Here is a 27,274-nt window from a genome sequence, read left to right on the forward strand (position 1 = left end):
ATATCATTTCGATTTAAAGCTTTCTTGACTGCAGGGATTCGTATTATTGGTTCTTTCGGTAAAGTCACCACGTGGAAGGGAAATAATACAATATTACAATAAATAATATTTCCCTTCTACCTTCGCTTTACCGAAAGAACCAAGAATTTGATAATATGTTTACGTGAGAGCTGGGGGCTTATGAGATCCCGGCGTCCCGCCAACAGGTTCATATGCCATAAGGTTCATATGCCATTAGGTTCATATGCCATGAGGTTCATATGCCATAAGGTTCATATGCCATTAGGTTCATATGCCATGAGGTTCATATGCCATTAGGTTCATATGCCATAAGGTTCATATGCCATTAGGTTCATATGCCATTAGGTTCATATGCCATTAGGTTCATATGCCATGAGGCTCATATGCCATTAGGTTCATATGCCATAAGATTCATATGCCATAAGGTTCATATGCCATTAGGTTCATATGCCATAAGGTTCATATGCCATTAGGTTCATATGCCATAAGGTTCATATGCCATTAGGTTCATATGCCATTAGGTTCATATGCCATAAGGTTCATATGCCATTAGGTTCATATGCCATAAGGTTCATATGCCATTAGGTTCATATGCCATAAGGTTCATATGCCATTAGGTTCATATGCCATTAGGTTCATATGCCATAAGGTTCATATGCCATTAGGTTCATATGCACTTTAAATTGGAGGAGGTTCCCAATGTGACCAGCAGATGGCACAGGACCATCACTCAGTAAGGCGCCGGCAGGTCATTGCCTCGACAGCATTATCACGATACGATACTATTAGGGGTCGTCCATAAATGACGTCACGCGATTTTTGGACGATTTTTGACCCCCCCCCCCCCGTTCGTCACACAGCGGCACAAACAGTCAGACCCCCCCTCAAATATGACGTCACAAAGCTCTGCCCTCCCCCCCCAAAAAAAAATATAAAACATGCTTCAAATCGAATTTTTTAGATTTAAAGCTTTCGTGACTGCAAGGATTCATCTTCTTTGGTTCTTTCGGTAAAGTCACGCAGAATGAGAATAAAATAATACATTAATAAAATAAGACAATAGAATTCTCACGACGTTTCGGCCACAACACAAGTAGCTTGATTTCAAGCTCTGTCGTCCCGACAGTTCTGTTCTTTCACCTGAAGAAGGCTACTTGTGTTGTGGCCGAAACGTCGTGAGAATTTTATTGTCTTATTTTATTTTTCTTAGCTCTTTCGGTAAAGTCACGTTGAAGGGAAACAATAAAATAATAAAATATATATAAAACAATAAAAATTCTCACGACGTTTCGACCATAACACAATATTATTTTATTGTTTCCCTTCAACGTGACTTTACCGAAAGAGCTAAGAATATGAATTACTGCAGTCACGAAAGCTTTAAATAAAAATATATTTTATTTTATTATTATTTTCTCATTCTGCGTGACTTTACCGAAAGAACCAAAGATGATGCTTCAAATCGCTTTAAACTATTGTCACTGTAGTGCGTATTTAATGTGGCGCTGCACTCTGATGTTGTAGGAGAAGACATATTAAAACGTCTTTAATTAATTAGAACGTGTTGTCTATATTTATTTAAAGTTGCGCATTTTGATGTGACGTCACATTTCTCAAACCCCCCCCCCCCTCGTCACACATCGTCGCAAATGTCTGACCCCCCCCCCTCCTAGGTGCGTGACGTCATTTATGGCCGCCCCCTTATGCAGAATTTGACGATGTGACCATTGTCGTGATAACAGTTTCGCATAACTTTGTAGTTGCATTTCGCGTTTTATAATTAACATGCAAAAATATACTGTACATTCAAGTGGAAACTCCTGGTCTTTCGGGGGCCGGTGGGAACAGCCACGTGGCTTCCCAGAAGCCCGACGTTCAAATCGTGGAAATGTTTGGTGGCCGATTAAAAAATAAAAAAAACCTTGAGATAACTTGTCGCCGAATTGGTGACCGCCGGTGACTCAACCGGGTTGCCCTGAGTACGACCGAAGGTTTGGCCAGGGTTCAGTGTCAAATTTCTACCCACCGGCACGTACCGGCGTGGTGAAGTATGGTCAAGCAATCCACGACGGCCGACCAGGCGTGCGGATGCCTTCGTCCAACAGTAAATTGACAGTTAACGGAGAATAATAGCGAGTGATTAAAACAGGTCCCTGCAGGGTGGGCTGGTAGAAGTTCGCAAATGAGATAATGTGACTTCCAAATGTTGGGTGCAATAAGACATATCAAGTCTCTGCGCTGTCTATTGCTAATTTTACACCCAACAGCACGAGATTTCACTTCGTTAAAGTATTGAAAGGGGACGGACGGACGGACACATTAATCTATTGCAGGCTGGTACACTCAGTTTACAACTTCGTTCCTACCAGTATAATTATGTAATCTAAATCCTGGCTGAGTCCCAAGACTCATTTCCAGGAGGGTCCAGCTACATTGCAAACCCGGAGAACACCCCACCACACATTCACGGTGTTGGGGGGTGGGGCGTTAATTGACGTGAGAGCATCACAGAACAGGATAACAGTTGCATTAGCTGTACTTGCTATTTGCTGTCCACATGGCAAAATAACCTCGTAGTAGCCTATGGCACCCTGGCATGCACAATAGTCACCCATCCAACAACTAACCCAGGCTCAATCCCGCACAGATAGATTCAAGAATCCATTGCTGTAGTGAAACCTCCATCTTCTGGCTGCCACGCAGCCTGGCCCAACACTTCCGGCACTGGATATTCCCAAGCAGGTGTCTCCCAATCAATCCCTAAGCAGGCTGCACTCTGGCTGGCATTGCCAATTCAACATCTTTTAGCCAGAGAGGATGTTTTTTTTACATCTTCTATATAATATGTAAAAGGGAAATTTGTGAATCTTGACTGTTCGAAATGTTTAGCATACTTCCCAACATGCAACAAACTTGAAATTTGGCATGTGGGTAGCTTCCAGACTGTACACAATACAAAAAGTATAAAAAATATATTTTTGTATTTTTGGGGGGGGGGGGGGGGGTTGTGCAATAATGGATATATTTTGCACGGCAAGTGAGCGGTGACGTCACATCTGTGATGTCACCCGCATGCGGAAGCGTCACGCAGTGTGCCTGCTGACGTCGCGCATCCCCCCCACCCCACCCTCCGCGTGGGCCCTGTATTAATCCATGACATGAATCCAAGTCCCGGGCGAAGCCGGCTAGTAGAGCTAGTTATACTGTGTAGGAACCTCCTGGTTCCACCAGCCCACAGGGGATTATTGTCGTGCATCCAAAAATGGGAGGGGTGGGGCTGGGTGGGGAGGGGAGGGTGGGGAGGGGCTGGGTGGGGAGAGTGGGGCCGGGTGGGGGGTGGGAGGGTGGGGCTGGGTGGGGAGGGGCTGGTCACCCCGTGGTGCCCTTATAAAACTCAACCTTTCACCTACTCACGCCGGCTTGTGCCCGCCCTCACAGTCGGGCATATTTGCGGAATACACCACGTGGTGCAGCCGTTGACCCTGGCCATTGACCGAGCAACCCAACGTTCCTACCAGCTCCCTCTGCAGGAATGTGTTTTATATATATACACAGCCGATAATCGAACCGGCAAAATAAAGTAGCTACGCTTGAATGCAGCGTTAAACGTAAATTGAGTCCACACTCTTTGGTTATTTCGGTAAAGTCACGTAGGTAGAAACAATAATAGATCACGTGACGTTTTGATCGCAACACAAAGCAATCGTCATCAGGTGGGACAACCACAGCAAGAAAGAACCAAAGAGTATGGATTCCTGCAGTCACGAAAGCTTCCAATCAAGATATATTGAGTACATTATACACTACGTACAACTTAAGCAATGGAAATACTGCACGTGTACACATCGCCCCGTGCAGAGTCTTCGAGGCTGGAGTGGTAAGTACGGTACAGTGAACGCAGTAACATTTTATAATAGGATATTTATTTACATCTACTTGTAGGGTTTTTATGCCAATTTCACACAGTAAACACATTTTAGAAAAAACAAACCATATGAACAACACCTAAAAATAAAATGCAATGCAAGAATGCGCTAAAAATAAGCTATTTGAAATTATTGGTGGAGTGATTATCCGGCGGTTTTGGAAAATCCGGCAACTCCCCCCCCCCGCCCACCTCCGAAGCTGCCGGATAATGAATCGATGATCTCCTGCACGTCTCCCCAACCAGGGGTGGAGCCAGGGGGGGGGGGTGACAGGGTAGACAATTGTCACCCCCGAAAAAAAATAAAAAATCGAAAATCTGAAACATTCTGCGTATAAGTGTACGACATACTCTTTGGTTCTATTGGGTAAAGTCACGTAGGTAAAAAATAAAACAACAAAAATCACGACATTTCGGCCACAACACAAGCGGCCTTCATCAGGTGAAGGGACGAGACTGTCTGGAGGACAGCGCTGGAGTGACTTTACCCAATAGAACCAAAGAGTATGGATCCTTGCAGTCACGAAAGCTTTAAATCTAGAATTAAGTGTACGACACTCGGTCTGGCGGACTCCGTGCAACTGCGTTGTCAGAGCGTGTCGCCAAACCGATGGCGTCTAGTTCAACAGCCTGACTCTCTAATCATTCTTGAAATTAACATTTGTTGAATGTCACCCCGGGCTGAAAATCCTGGCTCCGCCCTTGTCCCCCAACCACCCCGAGGCATCACAACTGCAATTGCAATCCCAGGGAATGAAGAAATGCATGCAGAGCAGAGCCAGGGAAATTAAAATAACCCACGCCACCCCTACACCATCCCATCGCCCGCATCTAATCGATGGCGGCACGTGACCCCGCGTCTCGCCCCTGGCTCGTATCGCGGTCGACTGGATGTTGGTCCACGCCGCAGGGCGAGCGGCTAACAACGCCACGTGTGGCCTCAGGGAAGGGTGGGGAGGGGAGGGCTGCCGAAGCCATGGAGGGGGTGACTCGAATTTTAAAGGGACCCCACTCCTAAATGTAATTTTCTTTGGGTTGAAATGCAATAAAACAGCGCTGTGATAAATCCCGCGGTGAAATTTGGTGATCGGAGGGCCGGAGAATCCACTGATGGCTGTTACTAAAACCCAGTTTATGTGCTGAGATTAAAGTTTAAAAAAATAAACACAGCTCACGTTCGTCAATAACGCTGCCTTCAATAACGCTGCTAAGATTGCCTTTTCTAGCTCCTCAACATATTGCGCACCAATATAACTGCCTTCAAATTAATACCCCAACACTGAGGACCCACACGCGGTGTGATTTGACGAATGCAACTATGTATGTATGTTGAGTTTGTGTTATTTGTGATGTGGAGCGGTGGTGTAACAGTCAACGCGCTACTCTACAAAACCGGCGGCCCGAGTTCGATTCCCGGCCAGCATCAGTGACGATTATCTTAACCGGTCATGCGCCTGCCCTAGATCGACTTAGCCTCAAATTAGTAGCCGGTGTGGTATGTAGACATCACTACTGGGGAGACAAAGGCGGCCGGCCGTGGTTGTTGGCCACCCACCCCATCGCGTGCCGGTGCCGGCCTTCATAGGTGGTCGCTAACAGCACTTGCCACAACAGTCTGTTGAGGTCATACGGGGGATCTTTGTCTTTGTTCTGTTATTTGTGATTTCCAACGCAGCAGCAGGGGCAGCGCCACCAAACAACAGGTGGTTCCGGCCCCAAACTCACCACCACTGTGGCCAGATGATAACGACCTCGGCCTGGAATTCAGGTCGTGGGTTCGAACCTAGCCCTGAACGCCTGCTGTATATTTGGAAATCTACGTGTTAAAGCCTACGTGTTAAACTTTATATTTGGAGTTTGCATGTTCTCTCTCTCTCCCCGTGGTCGCATACATTTTTCTGCGGGTCCTCCGGTTTTCGCCCCCAGACTTATAAACAATGCGCCATTCGAGTATTTGGCCGCTATACATTTGCGCTTGATAAGCCACTTCGGTGCGCTACCATTTGTGGCCAGGACGCTTCTGGAAGACAGCTGTCCTAGAGCTCAGTGAGCCTTATCTGGTAAAATAAAAAATATATATATATAGTTCAGTCTTAAACTGGAGGTGTGTGGTTGATTCCAAGTACTCTCGTTTCCTCTCACGAACTAACACTCACTCTTGATTTAAAGCTTTCGTGACTGTAGTAATTCATATTCTTAGCTCTTTCGGTAAAGTCACGTTGAAGGGAAACAATAAAATAATAAAATATATATAAAACAATAAAAAATTTCACGACGTTTCGACCATAACACAAACGGTCGTCATCAGGTGTGTCGGTTTGCATTTATTGTTTTATATATATTTTATTATTTTATTGTTTCCCTTCAACGTGACTTTACCGAAAGAGCTAAGAATATAACACTCACTCGTTCAAGGACTTGGGCCAAACATCCCAATGCAGGCAGAACAACCCGCCTAAAAATCAGCCCCGAGACTTTGAAGTTGTTGGGACTCATTCGCGGCCAGGGCCTGGCTCTGGGTTCAGCTTCACTCAGACCCAGGCGTGAGCCAGCTTCGGTTGCTCCCAAAGAGCGGCTCAGCCGTGGCTCGGGTCAGGCTCCCTCTCATGGAAATCGTGAGCGTGGCTGGGACCACTGCTCAGAGTCGGCTCCAGTGCAGTGTGGTGGCCTTTGACTCGCCTCACTTGAACCAGAGCCAAGTCTGAGCCGAGTAAATGACTAAAGAATAGGGCCCTAAATTGCATTCTTGGTTAAAGGACATCGTTGATATTACTCTACTGTAATTATCACAGTGTTTTTTTTTAACTTAGCGAATGCTTTTATGAATTACAGATAGCCCCCGACTTACGACGGTTCGACTTACGATATTTTGATCTTACGATAGCGATATTACAAAATTGAAAAAATATTTTAAATTTCGCGCGGCAGGCAAACGCAGCAGCGTACGAGGTACGAATCTTGGTGAGTACAGTACAATATGATACGTTACGATACGTTCAATGCATGTATGATACGTAGCTTTAGCGATTTCATTTTAGGGTTACCACGATACGGTTAGAAACATTTAGGTTAGCTTGCCTACGATCCATCCTGGGTTTAACTAGGCTGGATTGTGTGAGGAGCTCACAAATCCTTGAACGATCTGGGCAAGGTCCCATCGGTGAGCTCCTCCGGCAGGCAAGGCTGCGATGGCTGGGTCATATAGCCCACATGCCCAGCCACCGCATGCCGAAACATCTTTTGTTCGGCCGGATCGAGGGGGCTAAACGGGCGCGGCACGGGCTAGAGAAGATGGAGTGATGTGGTACAGGAGGACGTGGAGCTGAGTGGACTTGCCGATGACTGGTACCAGCGGTATCAAGATCGGTCTCTGTGGAGGAGGCTCGTGAAGGATGCTACTGGGCAGTTGGAGGCAGTCGTCCTCCAACAACAACGGAGGGCGGAGGAGCGACGCTCACAACAACGAGCGGAGCGCCGGGTGGCTAAAGCACATCAGGTTGGCACAGTAGGGGGCACAGGTGGTGCATCAGCCAGTCATCTCAGTCAGTCGACCCGTGGCACCTGGGTCTGCCCCGTGACCTCCTGCCAGCGGGCGTTCGACACTCCACGTGGCCTCAGGGTGCACATGGCCTGGCACAAGCGTCGTGGTGATGTCACCGCCACTTAGTGGCGAATGGCGGTTGTTGTTGTTGTTGTTTAGCGATTTCATTTTAGGGTTACCACGATACGATACGTTCAATGCATGTTAAACTTTTTTTTAAATAGCAGATAGGATTGTTTCCTGAAATTTTTTTTAATTAAATTGCAGTTCATATAGGTATTGTAATTAATAAATACATATAGTATATAGTTTATACAGTACGGTACTGTAAAATTGCTCTGTTTTACTAAATTATCACCTGGGTAGGCTAGGCCATCTTCGACTTACGATATTTTTGACTTACGATGGGGTCGTCGTAACACATCTCCATCGTAAGTAGAGGACTGCCCTGTATTTAGTCTTTTACACAGAGCACCATATACACTGGAAATATAATATCAACAATCACAATCGTCATGCTTAGATGGACTCACGGAAAGGGAGGGGGGGGGTAACTGCTTGGGGAGGCCTTCATCCAGCAGTGGATTGATCGTGGCTGATGGTGAACAGTGAGGAGCCAATCTTGATTTGAAGCTTTCGTGACTGCAGGAATCCATACTCTGTGGTTCTTTCGGTAAAGTCATCACGTGGGTGTAAAATTAACTAAATCACGACGTTTCGATTGCAATACGAGCAACACATCATCAGGTGGGGAAAACCACAGCAAGAAAATTCAACAGAAAAAATAGGTAGTGCTAGGGCCTAGGAGTGGTGATAGGGGAAGGGGTAAGCCTGGTCGTAGCAGGGAGGTAGGAGCAGAGAGTAGCAGTATGGGCAGTGATCAGAGTTGGGGTAGTGACAGGGGTTGGGGTAGTGACAGGGCTTGGGGTAGTGATAGGGGTTGGGGTAGTGATAGGGGTTGTGATAGGGGTTGGGGTAGTGATAGGGGTTGGGGTAGTGATAGGGGTGGGGGTAGTGACAGGGGTAGTGATAGGGGTTGGCATAGTGATAGGGGTTGGGGTAGTGATAGGGGTTGGGGTAGTGATAGGGGTTGGGGTAGTGATAGGGGTTGGGGTAGTGATAGGGGTTGGGGTAGTGATAGGGGTTGGGGTAGTGATAGGGGTTGGCGTAGTGATAGGGGTTGGGGTAGTGATGGGGGTTGGGGTAGTGATAGGGGCTGGGGTAGTGATAGTGGTTGGCGTAGTGATAGGGGTTGGGGTAGTGATAGGGGTTGGGGTAGTGATAGGGGTTGGGGTAGTGATAGGGGTTGGGGTAGTGATAGGGATTGGGGTAGTGATAGGGATTGAGGTAGTGATAGGGGTTGGGGTAGTGATAGGGGTTGGGTAGTGATAGGGGTTGGGGTAGTGATAGGGGTTGGGGTAGTGATAGGGGGTTGGGGTAGTGATAGGGGTTGGGGTAGTGATGGGGGTTGGGGTAGTGATAAGGGTTGGGGTAGTGATAGGGGTTGGGGTAGTGATGGGGGTTGGGGTAGTGATGGGGGTTGGGGTAGTGATAGGGGTTGGGGTAGTGATAGGGGTTGGGGTAGTGATATGGGTTGGGGTAGTGATAGGGGTTGGCGTAGTGATATTGGTTGGGGTAGTGATAGGGGTAGTGATAGGGGTAGTGATAGGGGTTGTGATAGGGGTTGGGTTAGTGATAGGGGTAGTGATAGGGGTTGTGGTAAGCTCGATCCTGGCTGAGGGACAGGCATCATAACCAGATTATTTTGGAAAAATCAGCTGTGAATAGATCTACCAATGGCTCTCGATTATCCAGGAAACCTTTACCGAGTCTCAAGTCCCTTTTTCAGTAGGGTCCTGCCACGTCTTCACAAAGTGTGATGTTGCAATGTGTAATCCCAACCAAGTAAATTGCAGGCAATAGTTCAGCATTGGGATGTTTGGCCAATGAGAAAACGACCTTGTGTTATTTTTAGCTATGGGAGGAGGAATCTGTAGAACCCAGAGAAAACCCACACAGGGGAGAGATTTTGTACGTTTGCCCACTGACAAAGAAATGATCAGTCTATCATTTTAATAGTAGGTTTATTTGAGCAGTGAAAGACAGAATAACAACAACAAAAATCCAGAAAAACGCATGTCAAAAATGTTATAAATTGATTTGCCTTTTATTGAGGGAAATAATTATTTGACCCCTCTGTAAAAAACATGACTTAGTACTTGGTGGCAAAACCCTTGTTGGCAATCACAGAGGTCAGACGTTTCTTGTAGTTGGCCACCAGGTTTGCACACATCTCAGGAGGGATTTTGTCCCACTCCTCTTTGCAGATCTTCTCCAAGTCATTAATGTTTCGAGGCTGATGTTTGGCAACTCGAACATTCAGCTCCTCCACATATTGTCTATGGGATTAAGGTCTGGAGACTGGCTAGGCCACTCCAGGACCTTAATGTGCTTCTTCTTGAGCCACACCTTTGTTGCCTTGGCCGTGTGTTTTTGGTCATTGTCATGCTGGAATACCCATCCACGACCGATTTTCAATGCCCTGGCTGAGGGTAGGAGGTTCTCACCCAAGATTTGACGGTACATGGCCCCGTCCATCGTCCCTTTGATGGGGTGAAGTTGTCCTGTCTGCTTAGCAGAAAAATACCCCCAAAGCATAATGTTTCCACCTCCATGTTTGACGGTGGGGATGTTGTTCTTGGGGTCATAGGCAGAATTCCTCCAAACACGGCGAGTTGAGTTGATGCCAAAGAGCTCCATTTTGGTCTCATCTGACCACAACACTTTCACCCAGTTGTCCTCTGAATCATTCAGATGTTCATTGGCAAACTTCAGACGGGCATGTATATGTGCTTTCTTGAGCAGGGGGACCTTGCGGGTGCTGCAGGATTTCAGTCCTTCACGGTGTAGTGTGTTACCAATTGTTTTCTTGGTGACTATGGTCTCAGCTGCCTTGAGCTCATTGACGATATCCTCCCGTGTAGTTCTGGGCTGATTCCTCACCGTTCTCATGATCACTGCAACTCCACGAGGTGAGATCTTGCATGGAGCCCCAGGCCGAGGGAGATTGACAGTTATTTTGTGTTTCTTCCATTTGCGAATAATCGCACCAACTGTTGTCACCTTCTCACCAAGATGCTTGGCAATGGTCTTGTAGCCCATTCCAGCCTTGTGTAAGTCTACAATCTTGTCCCTGACATCTTTGGAGAGCTCTTTGGTCTTGGCCATGGTGGAGAGTTTGTAATCTAATTGATTGATTGCTTCTGTGGACAGGTGTCTTTTATACAGGTAACAAGCTGAGATTAGGAGCACTCCCTTTAAGAGTGTGCTCCTAATCTCAGCTCGTTACCTGTATAAAAGACACCTGGGAGCCAGAAATCTTTCTGATTGAGAGGGGGACAAATACTTATTTCCCTCATTAAAATGCAAATCAATTTATAACATTTTTGCCATGCGTTTTTCTGGATTTTTTGTTGTTGTTATTCTGTCTCTCACTGTTCAAATAAACCTACCATTAAAATTATAGACTGATCATTTCTTTGTCAGTGGGAAAACGTGCAAAATTAGCAGAGGATCAAATACTTTTTTCCCTCACTGTATCAACTCCACACAGGCACCCGAGTTCGGATTTGTCTCCGGGTCCTCCGACTTTTCCCCTCCACATTTAGAATCAACATCAGGCGTTTTAGAGTTATTTGACTGCTAGATGTGTCCACGTGATCAGCCACTTCCTTGAGCTGTAATTTGTAAGAGACATGTCGCCTCTGAAAAAGAGCTTCATAGCTCAGTGGGCACCCGAGTTGGGAATTAAACCCAGGCTCTGCCTGCTGTGACGCACGAGTGTTACCACTGGTGCTGCCACCCTTCCGAGTCTCAAACCTCCTTCTCAGGAGGGTACTGCTCAGGTTGTCTGGCCAACACAAACCACCATCACCAACACCACCACCATCACCACCACCACAGTAATCCGAAAATCAAACGCAAACCCATCAATAACTAAACAAAATTAATTTATTACAAATCATTCCCCATCACACATCCCAATGAATATGAAAACAATACAATGCAATGCATTATGGTCTATGATTCAGTGCATGGTTCAGGCTCGGCCTTTTGGGGGGGGGGGGGCGCTGGGAGAGGAGTGGCCGCCCAAGTCGCAAAAACACGCGCGTGGTCCTGCCGCATAAATCCGCGAGCAGAACCGGAGAGCGTTTCAAGTTCGCGCCCCACATTTACCGATGCCGCCCTACGACGCACTGCCCAACAGGCCACACGTACACTCGAGCGGGGTTCTACGTCTCGCCCGGTATCCTCCAAGAGGCGCTGCGAGGCTGCCTTGAAAGTAAGGATGACCGGCGTAAGACGCAACCACTCGTAGTAGCAGTAGTAGTAGTACAAGGCACGCCTATTCACAGCCCACAATAACCCTATGTTACCGTGCCCTTTTTTCCTATAATCCTATGAGGACAAAATAAGGCGAGATGGCTGCGGCATGCCACAAAATAATTCCCCCCTCCCGGGATAGCGATTCCAGAATGTTCCGGCTGAATCTAAGCACTGCTCATGAGTTCGTCTGGTGGATAGAAAATGATGACTACAGTCAGGATTATTGTTACCATAGGTTTGCTTTCGAGGGCCTGATACATTTTCCATTCACCCACTAACAGGGTCGCCCAGAGGTTTCTGGAGGCCCACGGCTGGAGGCCTGGGGGAGAATCTCGCCACCGTGGGCGCCACGGCGAGATCATCATCATCATCATCACGGTGGCTAGGAGATGTTCGCTACCTCGCCTGGTATACAGCAGGCCGTGGGTTTGATTCCGACCCTGACGCCTGCTGCTGTATATATATTTTTTTTTTAGTTTGCCCGTCTCTCTCTCTCTCTCCCCGTGGTCGCGTGGATTTTTTCTCCGGGTCCTCCGATTTTTCCCTCCGCATTTCGAATCGAAATCAACGCGTTTAGAGCATTTGGCTTCTATAAATTTCCAAGTGATTAGCCACTTCTTTGAGCAATAATTTGTGATAGCCAAGTCGCTTGTGAAAAATAACTATATTGGCTCAGCGGGCCTTACCTGGTAAAATAAAAATAGTGGGAGTTTTTAATGAAAAAAAAAGTTTCATTTAGTTTATAGAATGCCACGTGGAGGGCCTATTATCCTTAGCGACAATGAATCTGGCCCACTGTAAGGTCCTCGTTTTGTGTGAGACCCGGGAAAAAGTCTGTCCCCTATCCGCCATCGACCTCTGGGCGGCCCTGTTCACTTTGGCCGAGCCTGCCATGGTGTCATAGCGTGATAACAGCACACACGGCATTATATAGTATCATTTTAAAAAAATGGCACAACGCGGAGTAATTGCGGCACATTGCTCCGAGCGTCTATCCTTTCGGAGTATTAAACACGGCAGACACAGCAACCACTCAAGGTGGATTTATCCTTGCGGATTCCGACGTGGCATAAGACCAAGCTAAAACAACATTAATACCCTGCACGCTATTTACAATGCTTTAGCAAAAAAAAAAACACACATTTCTCACAATTACATATACAGTATCATGTTTCGTTATTATTTCTGTTGCTTTAAATCGTAACCATTTCATATTTTAATAAAACAAAAAGCATTACTTTGTGGTCAGTGACGATGTCTTCAGTAGTATTGCACAACCACACAATGCCCACAGACTCCAATCCGACTGTCCACATTGCCACAGAGATGGACGAAGTATATTGAAATTGCAGACGACTGGGGGGGAAACGTAACTTGAACACACACACACACACACCGACTGCCGCGATCTCCGTCGTTGAAAAAAACGGTCGTTGAAATTGAACTTCATCTGAATATACGGAGGACTGCAGAGCTTGGGGCAATTGTTGGTAGCGGCGGCTCACCGCCTGGCTGTTTCTGCCTTCCAGTTTGTCCAATGGGCCTCGTCGGCGACTGACATGGGTTTTTTTGTAAACGACGAATTAAAAATGCACTTGCTAATTCGAACATTGCATGTGATTCGGCTAGCAGCGGGCCTCTCTGCCGTGACACCAGCAACCGCACGCGCCACTCCTGCGCGCGCGAATTTGTGCGACGCGCGAGGCATCCGAGTTGTCGATTTGCGGACGCGTTCAAACGTGGGCCCAGAGGGCCTGCGACAGGGGGCAGGACTCAGGAGAGTTTGATGACCCCTCTGCCGGAGACGACGCTTAAAATATCTCTCTCTACCACCCTGAATCGTCGTCGTCGTCGCCGTCACCCCGGAAGAAACAAAACTGGTTAGGCCGAAACTAACAAATACAATGTTACATTCCACACCGTCGCCTCCTCCTTAGAAAAGTAAAAAAAATGTTTTATGGATAACCGTTTTTTTGTTACTGAATTAAAATGTCATGAATGCGAATGCATTTTTTTTTAAAGAAATAAATGTAAATCCTTTATGATGAAAAAAAGTAATAGGCTTCACCCTCTCGGGCACATAAAAAAAGGTCCCATCGATGTCATTCTTTACATATATAAAAAAACAAACCAATCTAAACATTGTTAAATCCATAATTGGATTTGGAGAAACGTTTTACATCGATCCTGTGGATATGTTTAGAAAATACACTTTCCGTTTTCTCCGGATTATAAGACAGACTCCAGAAAGTCAGACGGATAACCAAACACGGCTAGCGGATTACATGACCCCCCCCACTCTCCCCCACCTCCCCTAACTTTAGTAACATTTTTTTTAAGAGGGTAGAAGGGCGCGGTGGTATAGTGCGTCTTATATTCTGGAGAATACGGTCACCCGAGATTCAACATCGCCAAGGCTTTTACAGGATTTCAAATGGTCCACCTGTGTTTTTCCCCCGTGAGAGGGAAAAACCCACCTATTATATATTTCCTTTGTGATGTTACGCAATCTTGGTGACTCTAAAAGAACGTTAAATTACACACATTTCGCGGGCGACCTTAGAACACACGGGTCGAGAATCAAACATCGTGTCTCTTCACACACGCAGGGATCCTAATCGACCCTTCCGCACACAGACGCAGCGACGAATGTGGAACAGCGTCACCCCCCGCCTCCCCCCCCCCGAGACTTCACGCAAACACGTGGCGGACGGGAGACCACTGCCGAGTCCCACCCACGTGGTCACGTGTCTCTCCAGCGTAGTTTGTTGTCCTTCCCCCGCACCTCCGATTGGCACGGTTGGCTACGTACGGTGCGAAAGAAGTTCAACGCACGTACACACACCGCACCTCCGTCCCACCCCAAGCGCAACATTAATGGGGGCCTTCAATAACCACACTTTTTGTTTTTTTGCAACCAACGCCTTCTCTTGTTGGGCATCAATTGTCCAAATTCCACGAGCCCCCATCGACAGTCGTCCGTAGTAGCCGAGGCCGTGTCAGCTTATTGGTTTTCCAAGGCCTTGATGTTGCCAATAACGGGTTAATGAAGCGATAACCGTTTGAAGTGAATGGAGTTTTTGGTCAGATAATTCACTCTTCATTAGCCAGGAAAATGAAATAAAAAAAAGTGTTTGCCACCTTAGACGGTTCATTTTCTACGTTGTTATTTCACGGCCAATACTATTCGTATTTTCGTTGTTAGGTCGTGTGAACACGTGCCTCGAGATCCCAGCTCGCGTCAAAAACCTGTCGATGATGGATGCAATCTCCATCGAATGCGCCGTAACGACTTAATTGTCGTGAGATTACTCAACAACAACAACAAACAAAACAACACCACCGCTCACGTACGTTTGGCACATTTCATTTCGGCGACACTTTGTATTCACCGGCGCTGGTTGGGTGGAGGAAGGGGTTTGACAACACACAATTGGGATGATGACCTCGTGCCCTCTCGCCGAGTTAAGCTTTGAGATGTTTTTACTCGAGTCAACGACAAATCTGGTGGGGAGGGTTAAACAGGGTGCAGCCCGTGCCATTACGACGTTTCGGGCAGAGTTTACAATCTTGGCGTTTTGCGTCTTAGACCGATTGGCCCATCGATAGTGGCGTTGGCACGTCCTTACGAGACGCTGGGAAAAACAGGGTCAGGGGTTAGCCAGCACGTGCACGTATATATATCTGGCCATTTGACGTCTTTAAATGGCTCACCCCGGAGCAATTAGACTTCTAATATAAATGAAATCGGTGGAAAAATATCAAGTCAAATGAGGCACGAACGAAGCGTACTCGGATTGTGGGCCACAGCGTGTCGCAAATTAGTGACCGAGGATCGGAAATCCCCCACAACGTCGCTTCTCAAATACGTCGTCACTTCATTGTTAAAGCCGCTACCTGATTAGCGTCGCCTCAACTCTCCCCCCCCCCGCCCCGCCACGCTCACGTCGTGGACAGCTTCATCTCCCCCGTCCCCTCGCGTTATCCGTCGCCTCTCAGCCCTCCACCAGCGCCACCACCTACTTGTCCCGTAAATCGCTTTGATTGACGTCGCTTTGATTGACGTCGTTTCGATATTCGTCGTCGGGACCTTTTAGGAACGGATCCGCGACGTAAACCGAGTTGGTTTACGTCACCCCCCCCCGCCCCCCCCGCCCCCCCCCCCCCCCCCCGCTGTAACGATTCGATGCATTGCCGCAAAGAACCGTGGTCACGATTAAATTCAAGAATCGATTCTTCCCACGTGATAAGCCACTTCTCGTTTGAGCTACCATTCGTGATGGCCAGGTCGCTTCTGAAAAAAGAAGCTAATAGCTCAGTGGGCTATATCAGTAAAAAAAAAAATAATGTAGTGTTATTTCGTAGATTTTTTTTTCTGTGTGATTTTCTTTGCCTTTCTTACGCTTTGCACTCCTAGCGTGTTTTTTTTTTATCTCGTCTGTCGTTGTGACGTTCCGACCCCGTGCCCCGACTGGACATCCGTGAAAAAGAGCTTCGTAGCTCATCGGATTCCTCCAGCTGTAAATAAACATTCCGACTCTGCTGCGGTGGCCGCGTGTTTAACCCGCCCCATACAGCAACGGGACGGGGGAACCGGTGCCCTGCAACGCCGATCCGAAGATTCGCGCGCGGACGCGTCGTGCGTGCAGAGAGCGGGCGTCGCGAGATGAAACATCGATGGATCGAACGGCCGGGGAGACGTTGAACTTCCTCGCGTCTCGCCGTGTGCGGAAGGGAACGCGCGGTGCGCCGCAAGCCCCCGGTGATGTGCCCTGTCGCCACCGCAGCCCAGAGCGGCAGATAAAACACGCGATGTGACCATTGCGCAAAAGAAGGGACATTTACACGTGTATGTTTGTATTTTTTAAATATACTGGGGCTGTGGTGGGTTCGAGGGTTTCTGAAGGGCAGGTCGATCAAACTCGAGCCCAGACTGACATTTGGCTTGCGATAGTTCAACGTTCGCGCAGCCACGCACGGAGGCATTGTCGCACGTTTACATCTGATGCTTCTTAAACGAGACGTTGCCCCGTTACCGCATTGGTTCCTCGTTTGTACGCTTAGTTTGTTGACGTTAAAGTGTTTCCTGTTGAACCAGAGACCGGGATTGGAGTCTCACTTGCAAAAGCAATTGGGTAGCCAACTCTGACCGAAGCCATCCCTGGAGAGGTTTTATTTTTCTACGATTAATTTATTTTCTCGTAAAAAATAAATAAATCTTATTATTCTTAAAATCTCCCGCGTTCTTTTCAATCGTCATCCGGGGGGGAGGGGGGGAGGGGGGTGGAGGGGAGGAGATCGATACAGATCATTACAGATAATCTGGTAAGAGACTCCCCCTGCCAATCTGGGAGAGTTGGTAATGCAAGAATCACCAGCGGGTATTAGTCTGCCACTCACTGTGGTCAATTAAACGTGCGTGCGTGCGTGCGTGTTGAACTTCTTTTACACCGTACGTCGCCAACCGTGGTCACTGGAGGTAGATGCGGGTCACACAGCGGGGGTTTTACTCGGATGAACGAAACTGCACGGCAAGCACCACAATCAGTGGGCCGCAGGCGACGTCAGCCGGCATGGAATTTAAATTTGGTGAAGCAGTCGAAGCACGTGTTCCTCAGTAGTCGGAGGTTCCTGACTCGCCAACCGGATGGCCACGGGTTCAAATCCCGATGAAGGACTGACTCGGGCCATGACGATCGAACGTGGATTAAATCAAGAGCCTCGTCCGTCGGTCGTCGGGGATTAATGCTGGACACAACGGAGTCGACCCGGGTCGATCCAAGCCGGCAGCTCCGTGAGGGCTTGAGAATTTCGTCGAGGCTACAAGTGGCTTAGGCTTGCAAAGAGATCACTTCGAAGGCTTCGAGGTGAGGAGTCGGAAACAGCATTCCCGGGAGGAATTCCTGGGATGGGAGGCTTCACGCGGGGAGTGCGAAGAGGTTCGACAGATCGACGGAACGTTCGGGAGGAAACCTGCGAAGGAACCTTCATGGGACGGTTCTAGATGGTTCTCGGGGGACGATTTCAAGAGAAGCAGCGCGGTAGAAACAGCGCAGTTAGAATGTCAAGGCGTCGAACCGCTGGCCACGACCCAGCTTCTTCAGGGAAGAAGAAGAATAAGAAAAAAATCACATCGTCCACATCAGAAGCCGGCTCACAGATCCTCGGGGCCGAAGACGGACTCGTACGAGATGCCGACGACACCGGCGGAAACCGCTCATCCGGGACGACCGGTCGGCTGAGGGTGGGACGCACGTCGCGCAGGGAAGCAGAGGAGCGTCCGTGGGGAGTAGGGAGGACGGGGGAGCAGGGGCTGAGGATGAAGGACTGGGAAGGATGGCCGAGCGTAGGCGGGGGGGGGCAGGGGCGGCGTTCCGTGCCCCGGCGGCGCTAGCAGTTGGCGTAGCGGTCGCTCCACGTGGTGACCCAGCGGCGCGCCCGCGGGCCTCGCCGCGGCGCCGGCCTGTCGGGCCGGGCGACTCCGCGCTGGCGCTCCTCCTTGCGGATGCGCACCGCCTGGTACTTGGGCATGTGCGCGTAGGGGGACGGGCGCTTGAAGAAGCCACACTGCGATCAGGGGAGGGGAGGGGGGCGGTACGGGCAAGGTGAGACGTGACATCGTCACAACAATAACAGTGCGTCACCGCCACACAGCGTTAGCTCGCTCTGGAAGAGAGCACCACCGCCGCCGCCGCCGCCACCACCACAACAACAACAACACCCCAGCTTCATGAAGCTGGGTTCTGCCGCCCGTTGTTCGGCACGACGTCCGACGTTTCGTTCCACGTGCTGGAAGCTCCTTTTAGTTAACCGGGAAGAAAAAAAATCGGTTTCCGCGCACTGCCTGGCAAGGGAGCGGAACGAGCGAGATTAGCGTGACCGCGGCACAGCGGGCGGCCCATCATCCCTTCCTCCGGAGTCGACAAAACAGGTACCACTTTGTGGGGAAGTCAACAGCAGTTGTCTTGTGAATAAAACTAGGAACTATTTTAAAAAAAAAATATTTTACCAGGTAAGGCCCGCTGAGCTACATATCTCTTTTTCAGAAGCGAACTGGCCACAATTTATGGCTCATCGAAGTGGCTTATCGTGTGGAAATATATGGCAGCTAAATCCGCTCGACATATGCTTTTAAATGTGGTGGGGAAACACCAGAGGACCCGGAAAAAAAATCAATGCAACATCGGGGGGAACGTGCAAACTCCAGATATACAGGCAGACTGGCCCCTGCCATGGGGATGTGGAATTTCCATCCACTGGCTTATTTGAGCGGGAAATCATTTGACAACCGGGGACGAAGAGATTTTAAAATATGTATGCTGAACTTCTTTCGCACCGTACGTAGTCAACCGTGCTAATCGGAGGTGCAGGGGGAAGGACAACAAACTAATCACGAAAATCAGTTCTGAAGAAATGAGCCTTCAATCGAGATTTAAAAGTGCATCGCTCCAGTGGCTTCCCAGTAACAATACAATAATTTGAACGTGCGGTCTGCTAAGTGGCGGTCAGGACACGGGCGAGCGGCGTGCAGAATCACCGCCGCCCCCCTCCTAGACCACGAGGTCAACGCAAGGGGGCATTCGACCGATTAGGGGGCGCCGCGTTGGAGAGATGCTAACTCCCTCGCCTGGTATGCAGGAGGTCGTGGGTTCCACCCTGACCCCTGACCCCTGACGCCTGTTGTATATTTTTGAGTTTGCGTGTCTCTCTCTCTCTGTCTCTCCCCCCGCGGTCGTGTGGATATTTCTCCGGATACTCCCGTTTGCATTTGGAATCGACATCACGCGTTTAAGATTGTTTGGCTGCTATCAATTTCCACGTGATAGGCCACTTCATTGAGCTACCATTTCGAAACCAAGACGCTTTTAGACGCGCTTCTGCGGCCGTCTGGAACGCTCTTCCGATATTAGGTAGCCACTGGGAGCCATGCACTTTTAAATCATCTACAGTGAGAGCGAATTTCTCTAGAACTGCTCTTTGCGTTTAGTTTGCTGCCCTTGTTGGCTACGTACGGCGGGAAAGAAGCTCAACATATATTCTGAAAAAACATCTATGTGGCTCAGCGGGCCTTATACCCTGGTAAAATAGAACAAAAAGTGTAGAATGTATTTCCTTTAGGGCCGTCACTCTGCAAGCATATCCGTGGGCTCCTGGAGCGACCGCAGTTGGACCCACGTGAGCTCATCCAGCGGTTCGACCCCGCAGCCGCGAGTGAGCGTGGATGCCCCAGGGGCTCTACGCTGTCGTGAGTGAGCGTGGATGCCCCCGGGGCTCTACACTGTCGTGAGTGAGCGTGGATGCCCCCGGGGCTCTACGCTACCGCGAGTGAGCGTGGATGTCCCCGGGGCTCTGCGCTGCCGCGAGTGTGCGTGGATGCCCCCGGGGCTCTACACTGTCGTGAGTGAGCGTGGATGCCCCCGGGGCTCTACACTGTCGTGAGTGAGCGTGGATGCCCCCGGGGCTCTACACTGTCGTGAGTGAGCGTGGATGCCCCCGGGGCTCTACGCTACCGCTAGTGAGCGTGGATGTCCCCGGGGCTCTGCGCTGCCGCGAGTGTGCGTGGATGCCCCCGGGGCTCTGCGCTCACTCGCGAGTGAGCGTGGATGCCCTCGGGGCTCTACGCTACCGCTAGTGTGCATGGATGCCCCAGGGGCTCTGCGCTACCGCGAGTGACCGTGGATGCCCTCGGGGCTCTACGCTACCGCTAGTGAGCGTGGATGCCCCCAGGGCTCTACGGTGTCGCGAGTGTGCATGGATGCCCCAGGGGCTCTGCGCTACCGCGAGTGAGCGTGGATGCCCCCGGGGCTCTGCACTGTCACGAGTGTACGTGGATGCCCCAGGGGCTCTACGCTACCGCGAGTGTGCGTGGATGCCCTCGGGGCTCTAGGCGCTACCGCTAGTGAGCGTGGATGCCCTCGGGGCTCTACGCTGTCGCGGGACGGAATGGAATGGCGAAGCGTCGAGGAGGCTGGTTTTTGTATTCTATGTTTTTGCACCGTTCTGACCCCGCGCCCGGCTGGAGCGTCTGTAAAAAGAAAGTGCTTTAGAGTTCATCGGATTCCTCCAGCATAAACATGTATTCTGATTCTGATCGAGACGGGCATTGGATTCATCTTCTTTGGTTCTTTCAGTAAAGTCACGTAGAATGAGAACAAAATAATAAAATAGTTATTTTATCAATTTATTCTTTTATTCTCATTCTACGTTGCTTTACCGAAAGAACCAACGAAGTTAAATTTGTATCTCAGTGGCGACGAGGCTGTAAGAGTTGACCTGAGATAGCCGGGATGGCTGTGATGGATGGGATGCGGTGGATGGGTGCGGTGCGATCGACAGCATTGGCCACGGTGATCTCTTGCTTGCGGTGAGAGGCGACATGTGGTCTCGTGAGGCATCCACTCGCGAACGAGCTGCAGGCCGATTTCATAAACAAGACCACGTAACCTAATCCTCCAATTCCTCCACCGATGCCGAGTCGCCTCCCATCTCACTCCCCTCCACGCCCTCTCCTGCCTCTCCCCTCTCATCTCACTCCACTCCCCTCCACGCACTCTCCTACCTCTCCCCTCCCACTCCACTCCCCTCCACGCACTCTCCTACCTCTCCCCTCTCATCTCACTCCACTCCCCTCGCTCTCCTACCTCTCCCCTCCCATCTCACTCCACTCCCCTCCACACACTCTCCTACCTCTCATCTCACTCCACTCCCCTCCACGCTCTCTCCTACCTCTCCCCTCTCATCTCACTCCACTCCCCTCCATGCACTCTCCTACCTATCCTCTCATCTCACTCTCGCTCACTCTCAATCGCTCGCGGACCGACGGGCGAGCGAACACGTGCCAGCGGGCACAAACCAACGGGCAGACGCCGAGCAAGAAGAGGTCAAACAAAACGAAATTAAAGGCAAACGAACGGGGAAATGAAATGCAGGATGATGCGGAGTTACCGAGATGTTTGGGGGGAGGGAGTGGGGGGGGCCAGGGTGGGGGGGGCTAAATGTCCTCCTCCGCCGTGAGCCTGTTGGTCTCCGAGGGCTGTGCGCCGATCTTTGCCTTGTGCAGCTTGGCCTCATAGCGCATCTCCTTGCTTGTCCGCTTGAAGAATCCACACTGCGTGCGTGTGTGTGCGAGTGAATGTGTGTGTGTGCGAGTGAATGTGTGTGTGTGCGAGTGAATGTGTGTGTGTGTGTGTGCGAGTGAATATGTGTGCGAGTGAATCGAGTGAATATGTGTGCGAGTTAATGTGTGTGTGTGCGAGTGAATGTGTGTGTGTGCGAGTGAATGTGTGTGTGCGAGTGAATCGAGTGAATGTGTGTGTGCGAGTGAATATGTGTGTGCGAGTGAATCGAATGAATGTGTGTGTGTGAGTGAATGTGTGTGTGTGTGTGTGCGAGTGAATGTGTGTGCGAGTGAATCGAGTGAATGTGTGTGTGAGTGAATGTGTGTGTGTGTGCGAGTGAATGTGTGTGCGAGTGAATCGAGTGAATGTGTGTGTGCGAGTGAATGTGTGTGTGTTTGAGTCAACGTGTGTGTGCGCGTGCGAGCGTGCGAGCGAGCGTGCGCACACGCGCGTGTGTTAGGAGGCGATGGGTGTTAGTGAATGGCAGCGAGGGGGTGGCGATGGGATTCACGCACGTCGTACAAATACAGAAACGAACAAAAAAAACACAAATTAAAACGAATGAAACAATAAATGGCAATGTCGTACGTACACACGCGCTCACAGACAAAGACTCCCCCCACGTGTTCCACACCGCCGTGAAACACAGCAACGTGCGGTCGCACGCAAAATGATTGAACGCCGCTGACGTGCATTGTCCTGCACATGCTGTAGCATCTTTACCTGTGCGTGTGTGTATACACGTGCGTGTGTGTGTGTACGCGTGTGTGCGTGCGTGTGTGCGTGTGGGGAGCGGTAGTGTAGCGGTCAGCGCGCTGCGCTACGAACCCCGGAAACCCGAGTTCGAGTCCCCGCTCGCGCGTCCAACGCCGCTGGCGATTATCTGAAACTGGCGCTGAACCGGTCCTCCCCTAGGTCGACTCAGCCTCAAATGAGTGCCTGGCGAGGTGTGTAAACACCGCCGCTAGGGAGACAAAGGCGGTGCTGGCCACCCGCCCCCTCGTGCGCCGTATCGACCTTTATCGGTGCTCGCTAACAGCACTTGCTCCTACAGCCTGTTGAGGCTACACAGGGGATCTTTGTCTTTGTATTGCGCGTGTACATGGGGAGCGGTGGTGCAGTGGTGAGTGGCGAAGATTTGAACCGGTCCAAGGCCCCCTCTCTAGGTGGACCCGGCCTCAAACGAGTGCCTGATGCGGTGTGTAAATATCAGCACTGGGGAGACAAAGGCGGCCGGGCATCGTTCTGGCCGCACCTACTACCTGGGGCTGCTCACAATCGGGAACGGTGCGAGTTCAAATCCTGGTCGGGGGGGGGGGGGGTAGGTTGGCTCAGCCCATCATCCCTCAGGGGCCTATACATTTCGTACCACTTTGTGGTGAAGTCAGCGGCGTTGTGCCCTACGGATAGACTCGTCCCCGCCGCAGTAACGCATAATGTCCACCGCGGGGCTAAGTCAGGACTGTGCGGTCGACCAGGACGTTGATCGGCCGACGCCTCGACACTCAATCGAGCGATCGAACCGCTCTTTGACTCGGAAGGAGACGAACGGACTCGACTTTATTTTAGCAGGTAAGGCGCCGCTGAACTGCGTAGCCCCTTTTTCAGGAGCGACTTGGATATCACAAATGGGAGCTCAACGGAGCTGGCTCATCACCATCATCGTCACGTGGGACGCGGTGGACGGGTGGAGGGAGAAAAGCGGAGGACCCGGAGAAAAATCACCGCGACCGCGGGGAGAGAGAGAGACACCGCAAAACCGGGCGCCAGGGTCGGGATCGAACCCACGACCTCCCGTGCACCGGGCGAGGTAGTTAACATCTCTCCGCCGCGGCGCCCGCTAATCGATCGAATGCCCCCTTGAGTGAATCTTCGTGGTCTAGGAGGGGGGTTGGCGGCGATTCTGCAGGCCCGCTCGCACGTGTCCTCACCGCCACTTAACGAGACCGCGCGTTCCATTTCTTCGAGCGTTGGCTGAAAGCTTTCGTGGCTGCAAGGAATTCATATTCTTTGGGCGCTTCGGCAAGGTCACGTGGATGCGTTCAAAGAAAAAATAAACGAAGCAAAAAACAACAACAAAAAACTTACGAACGTTTTCCCGACCGCATCACAAACCGCTCCGTCGTCATACTGACGACGAAACGCCTCGTGTTGCGATCGAAAAACGTTCCGAAGATTTTTTTGCTTGCTTGTTATTTCCCCCTCCCCTCCCCCCCCGTCATTTCCTCCGAAACCCCGTCCACGCGACCTTGCCGAAGCGCCCAAAGGACGTCCCATTTTCTTCGCTATCGTTGGGAATCCGCCGGAGCTTTGCGCTCCCTGCACACCAGGCGAGGTGGTCGACATCTCGCCGCCGTGGTGCCGGCCGCCACGGGCTGCTCACCTTCCACAGCAGCACGACGAGCAGCAGGAGCACGAAGACACCTGCGGCGACCGAGAGGGCGATGACCCACCAGGGGACGGGCGCCGCCGGGGTCACCGTGCCGTCGGGGTCCAGCGTGAGACGCACCTGCGCGGAGACCGGGCTGGTCAACGACTCTTTGAACGCGCATTTTTTTATTTTTTTATTTTTTTTTCTTTCAACATCATCGTCGTCGTCGTCGTCGTCACCACCATCATCATCACCACCATTGTCCATAATGCAGGGGGTTTCTTTTTCGTTTTTGGGTTAGATCGCGTAAATACCTGAACGTGCCGTTAACCCCGCCAACATCCGGCACAGCCAGCCAGCAAGGTCCGTCACGTAAACACGGCATGCCGGTTCGTTGCTGCTACAGCGTCAGCCGGCGTGTTGTGGAGAGAAAAATCTGTCTGCCGCCCGTTGATGCCGGTTGCAATTTTACTGGCGGGTCGTCGTGCGCGCTTGGGACTTAACCAATGCCTACGCTGCTCCACCGCCCCACCCATCGTGAGCTCGAGAGAACTGAAGGATCAGGGACGGAACCCCCACCACCCCCCTCCGCTCGCTCACCCTGATTGGGGTCACGTCCGGCATCTTCACGTTGGGGTTCTTGGCTCTGAAGATGATGCCGGCCGTGACGAACAACTCCATGTTCTCGTATTTGATGTAATCCTGCGGAACGGCGTGAGGATGACAACGTTAGCACGCGGGCAAGCACTCACTCACTCACTGTTACATACACTCAGACACTGTTACACTCACTCACTGTTACACTGTTACACTCACTCACTGTTACACTCACTCACTGTTACACTCACTCAGACACTGTTACACTCACTCACTCAGACACTGTTACACTCACTCACTGTTACACTCACTCACTGTTACACTCACTCACTCAGACACTGTTACACTCACTCACTGTTACACTCACTCACTGTTACACTCACTCACTCACACACTGTTACACTCACTCACTGTTACACTCACTCAGACACTGTTACACTCACTCACTGTTACACTCACTCACACACTCACTCACTCAGACACTGTTACACTCACTCACTGTTACACTCACTCACACACTCACTCACTGTTACACTCACTAACTGTTACACTCACTCACACACTCACTGTTACACTCACTCACTGTTACACTCACTCACTGTTACACTCACTCACACACTCACTCACTGTTACACTCACTCACTGTTACACTCACTCACTCACTGTTACACTCACTCACTGTTACACTCACTGTTACACTCACTCACACACTCACTGTTACACTCACTCACTGTTACACTCACTCACTCACACACTCACTGTTACACTCACTCACTGTTACACTCACTCACTGTTACACTCACTCACTCACACACTGTTACACTCACTGTTACACTCACTCACTGTTACACTCACTCACTCACACACTGTTACACTCACTCACTGTTACACTCACTCATTGTTACACTCACTCACACACTCACTCACACACTCACTCACTCACACACTCACTCACTGTTACACTCACTCACTGTTACACTCACCCACTCACACACTCACTCACTGTTACACTCACTCACTGTTACACTCACTCACTCACACACTCACTCACTGTTACACTCACTCACACACTCACTCACACACTCAATCACTGTTACACTCACTCACAGTTACACTCACTCACTGTTACACTCACTCACTGTTACACTCACTCACACACTCACTCACACACTCACTCACTCACACACTCACTCACACACTCACTCATTCACTCACTCAATCAGACACTCACTCATACACTCACTCACTCAGACACTCACTCACACACTCACACACTCACGCACTCACTCACTCAGACACTCACTCACACACTCACTCACTCACACACTCACTCACACACTCACACACTCACGCACTCACTCACTCACTCAGACACTCACTCATTCAGACACTCGCTCAATCAGACACTCACTCACTCAGACACTTACACACTCACTCACTCTGACACTCACTCACACATTCACTCACTCAGACACTCACTCACTCACACACTCACTCACTCAGACACTCACTCACACACTCACTCACTCAGACACTCACTCACTCACACACTCACTCACTCAGACACTCACTCACTCATTCAGACACTCACTCAATCAGACACTCACTCACTCAGACACTCACACACTCACTCACTCACACACTCACTCACTCATACACTCACACACTCACGCACTCACTCACTCACACACTCACTCACTCAGACACTCACTCACTCATTCAGACACTCGCTCAATCAGACACTCACTCACTCAGACACTTACACACTCACTCACTCAGACACTCACTCACACATTCACTCACTCAGACACTCACTCACACACTCACTCACTCAGACACTCACTCACTCATTCAGACACTCACTCAATCAGACACTCACTCAGACACTCACACACTCACTCACTCACTCAGACACTCACTCACACACTCACTCACTCAGACACTCACTCACACACTCACTCACTCAGACACTCACTCACTCACACACTCACTCACTCAGACACTCACTCACTCATTCAGACACTCACTCAATCAGACACTCACTCACTCAGACACTCACACACTCACTCACTCATACACTCACACACTCACGCACTCACTCACTCACACACTCACTCACTCAGACACTCACTCAGACATTCACTCACACACTCACTCACTCAGACACTCACTCAATCAGACACTCACTCACTCAGACACTCACTCACTCACACACACTCATGCACTCACTCACGCACTCACTCATGCACACACTCACGCACACACTCACGCACTCACTCACACACTCACTCACGCACTCATGGACACACTCACTC

The 27,274-nt window shown here is 50.2% G+C and overlaps 1 protein-coding gene across 4 annotated transcripts in view; it reads right to left on the minus strand.

Annotated features, from left to right (window-relative positions):
• Positions 1–11,480: 11,480 nt before the first annotated feature.
• Positions 11,481–27,274, minus strand: part of LOC116954682 (integrin alpha-6-like) — a 108,255-nt gene continuing 92,461 nt past the window's right edge. For 3 of the 4 annotated variants that reach the window (XM_076052497.1, XM_076052496.1, XM_076052499.1), the window contains exons 23-25: positions 24,963–25,064; positions 24,375–24,500; positions 11,481–18,440 (exon numbers count right to left, since the gene is read on the minus strand). In XM_076052497.1, the coding sequence (XP_075908612.1) occupies positions 18,264–18,440; positions 24,375–24,500; positions 24,963–25,064 (405 nt within the window). In that variant the 3' untranslated portion in view covers positions 11,481–18,263. Of the gene's footprint in view, positions 18,441–21,818; positions 21,982–24,374; positions 24,501–24,962; positions 25,065–27,274 lie in introns of all 4 variants that reach the window. The other variant, XM_076052498.1, reaches the window with a different exon arrangement.

The sequence above is a fragment of the Petromyzon marinus genome, chromosome 56 (assembly GCF_048934315.1).
Source record: "Petromyzon marinus isolate PM22_M1 ecotype Great Lakes invasive population chromosome 56, UKy_Petmar_22M1.pri1.0, whole genome shotgun sequence".
In the NCBI taxonomy this organism is placed as follows: domain Eukaryota; kingdom Metazoa; phylum Chordata; class Hyperoartia; order Petromyzontiformes; family Petromyzontidae; genus Petromyzon; species Petromyzon marinus.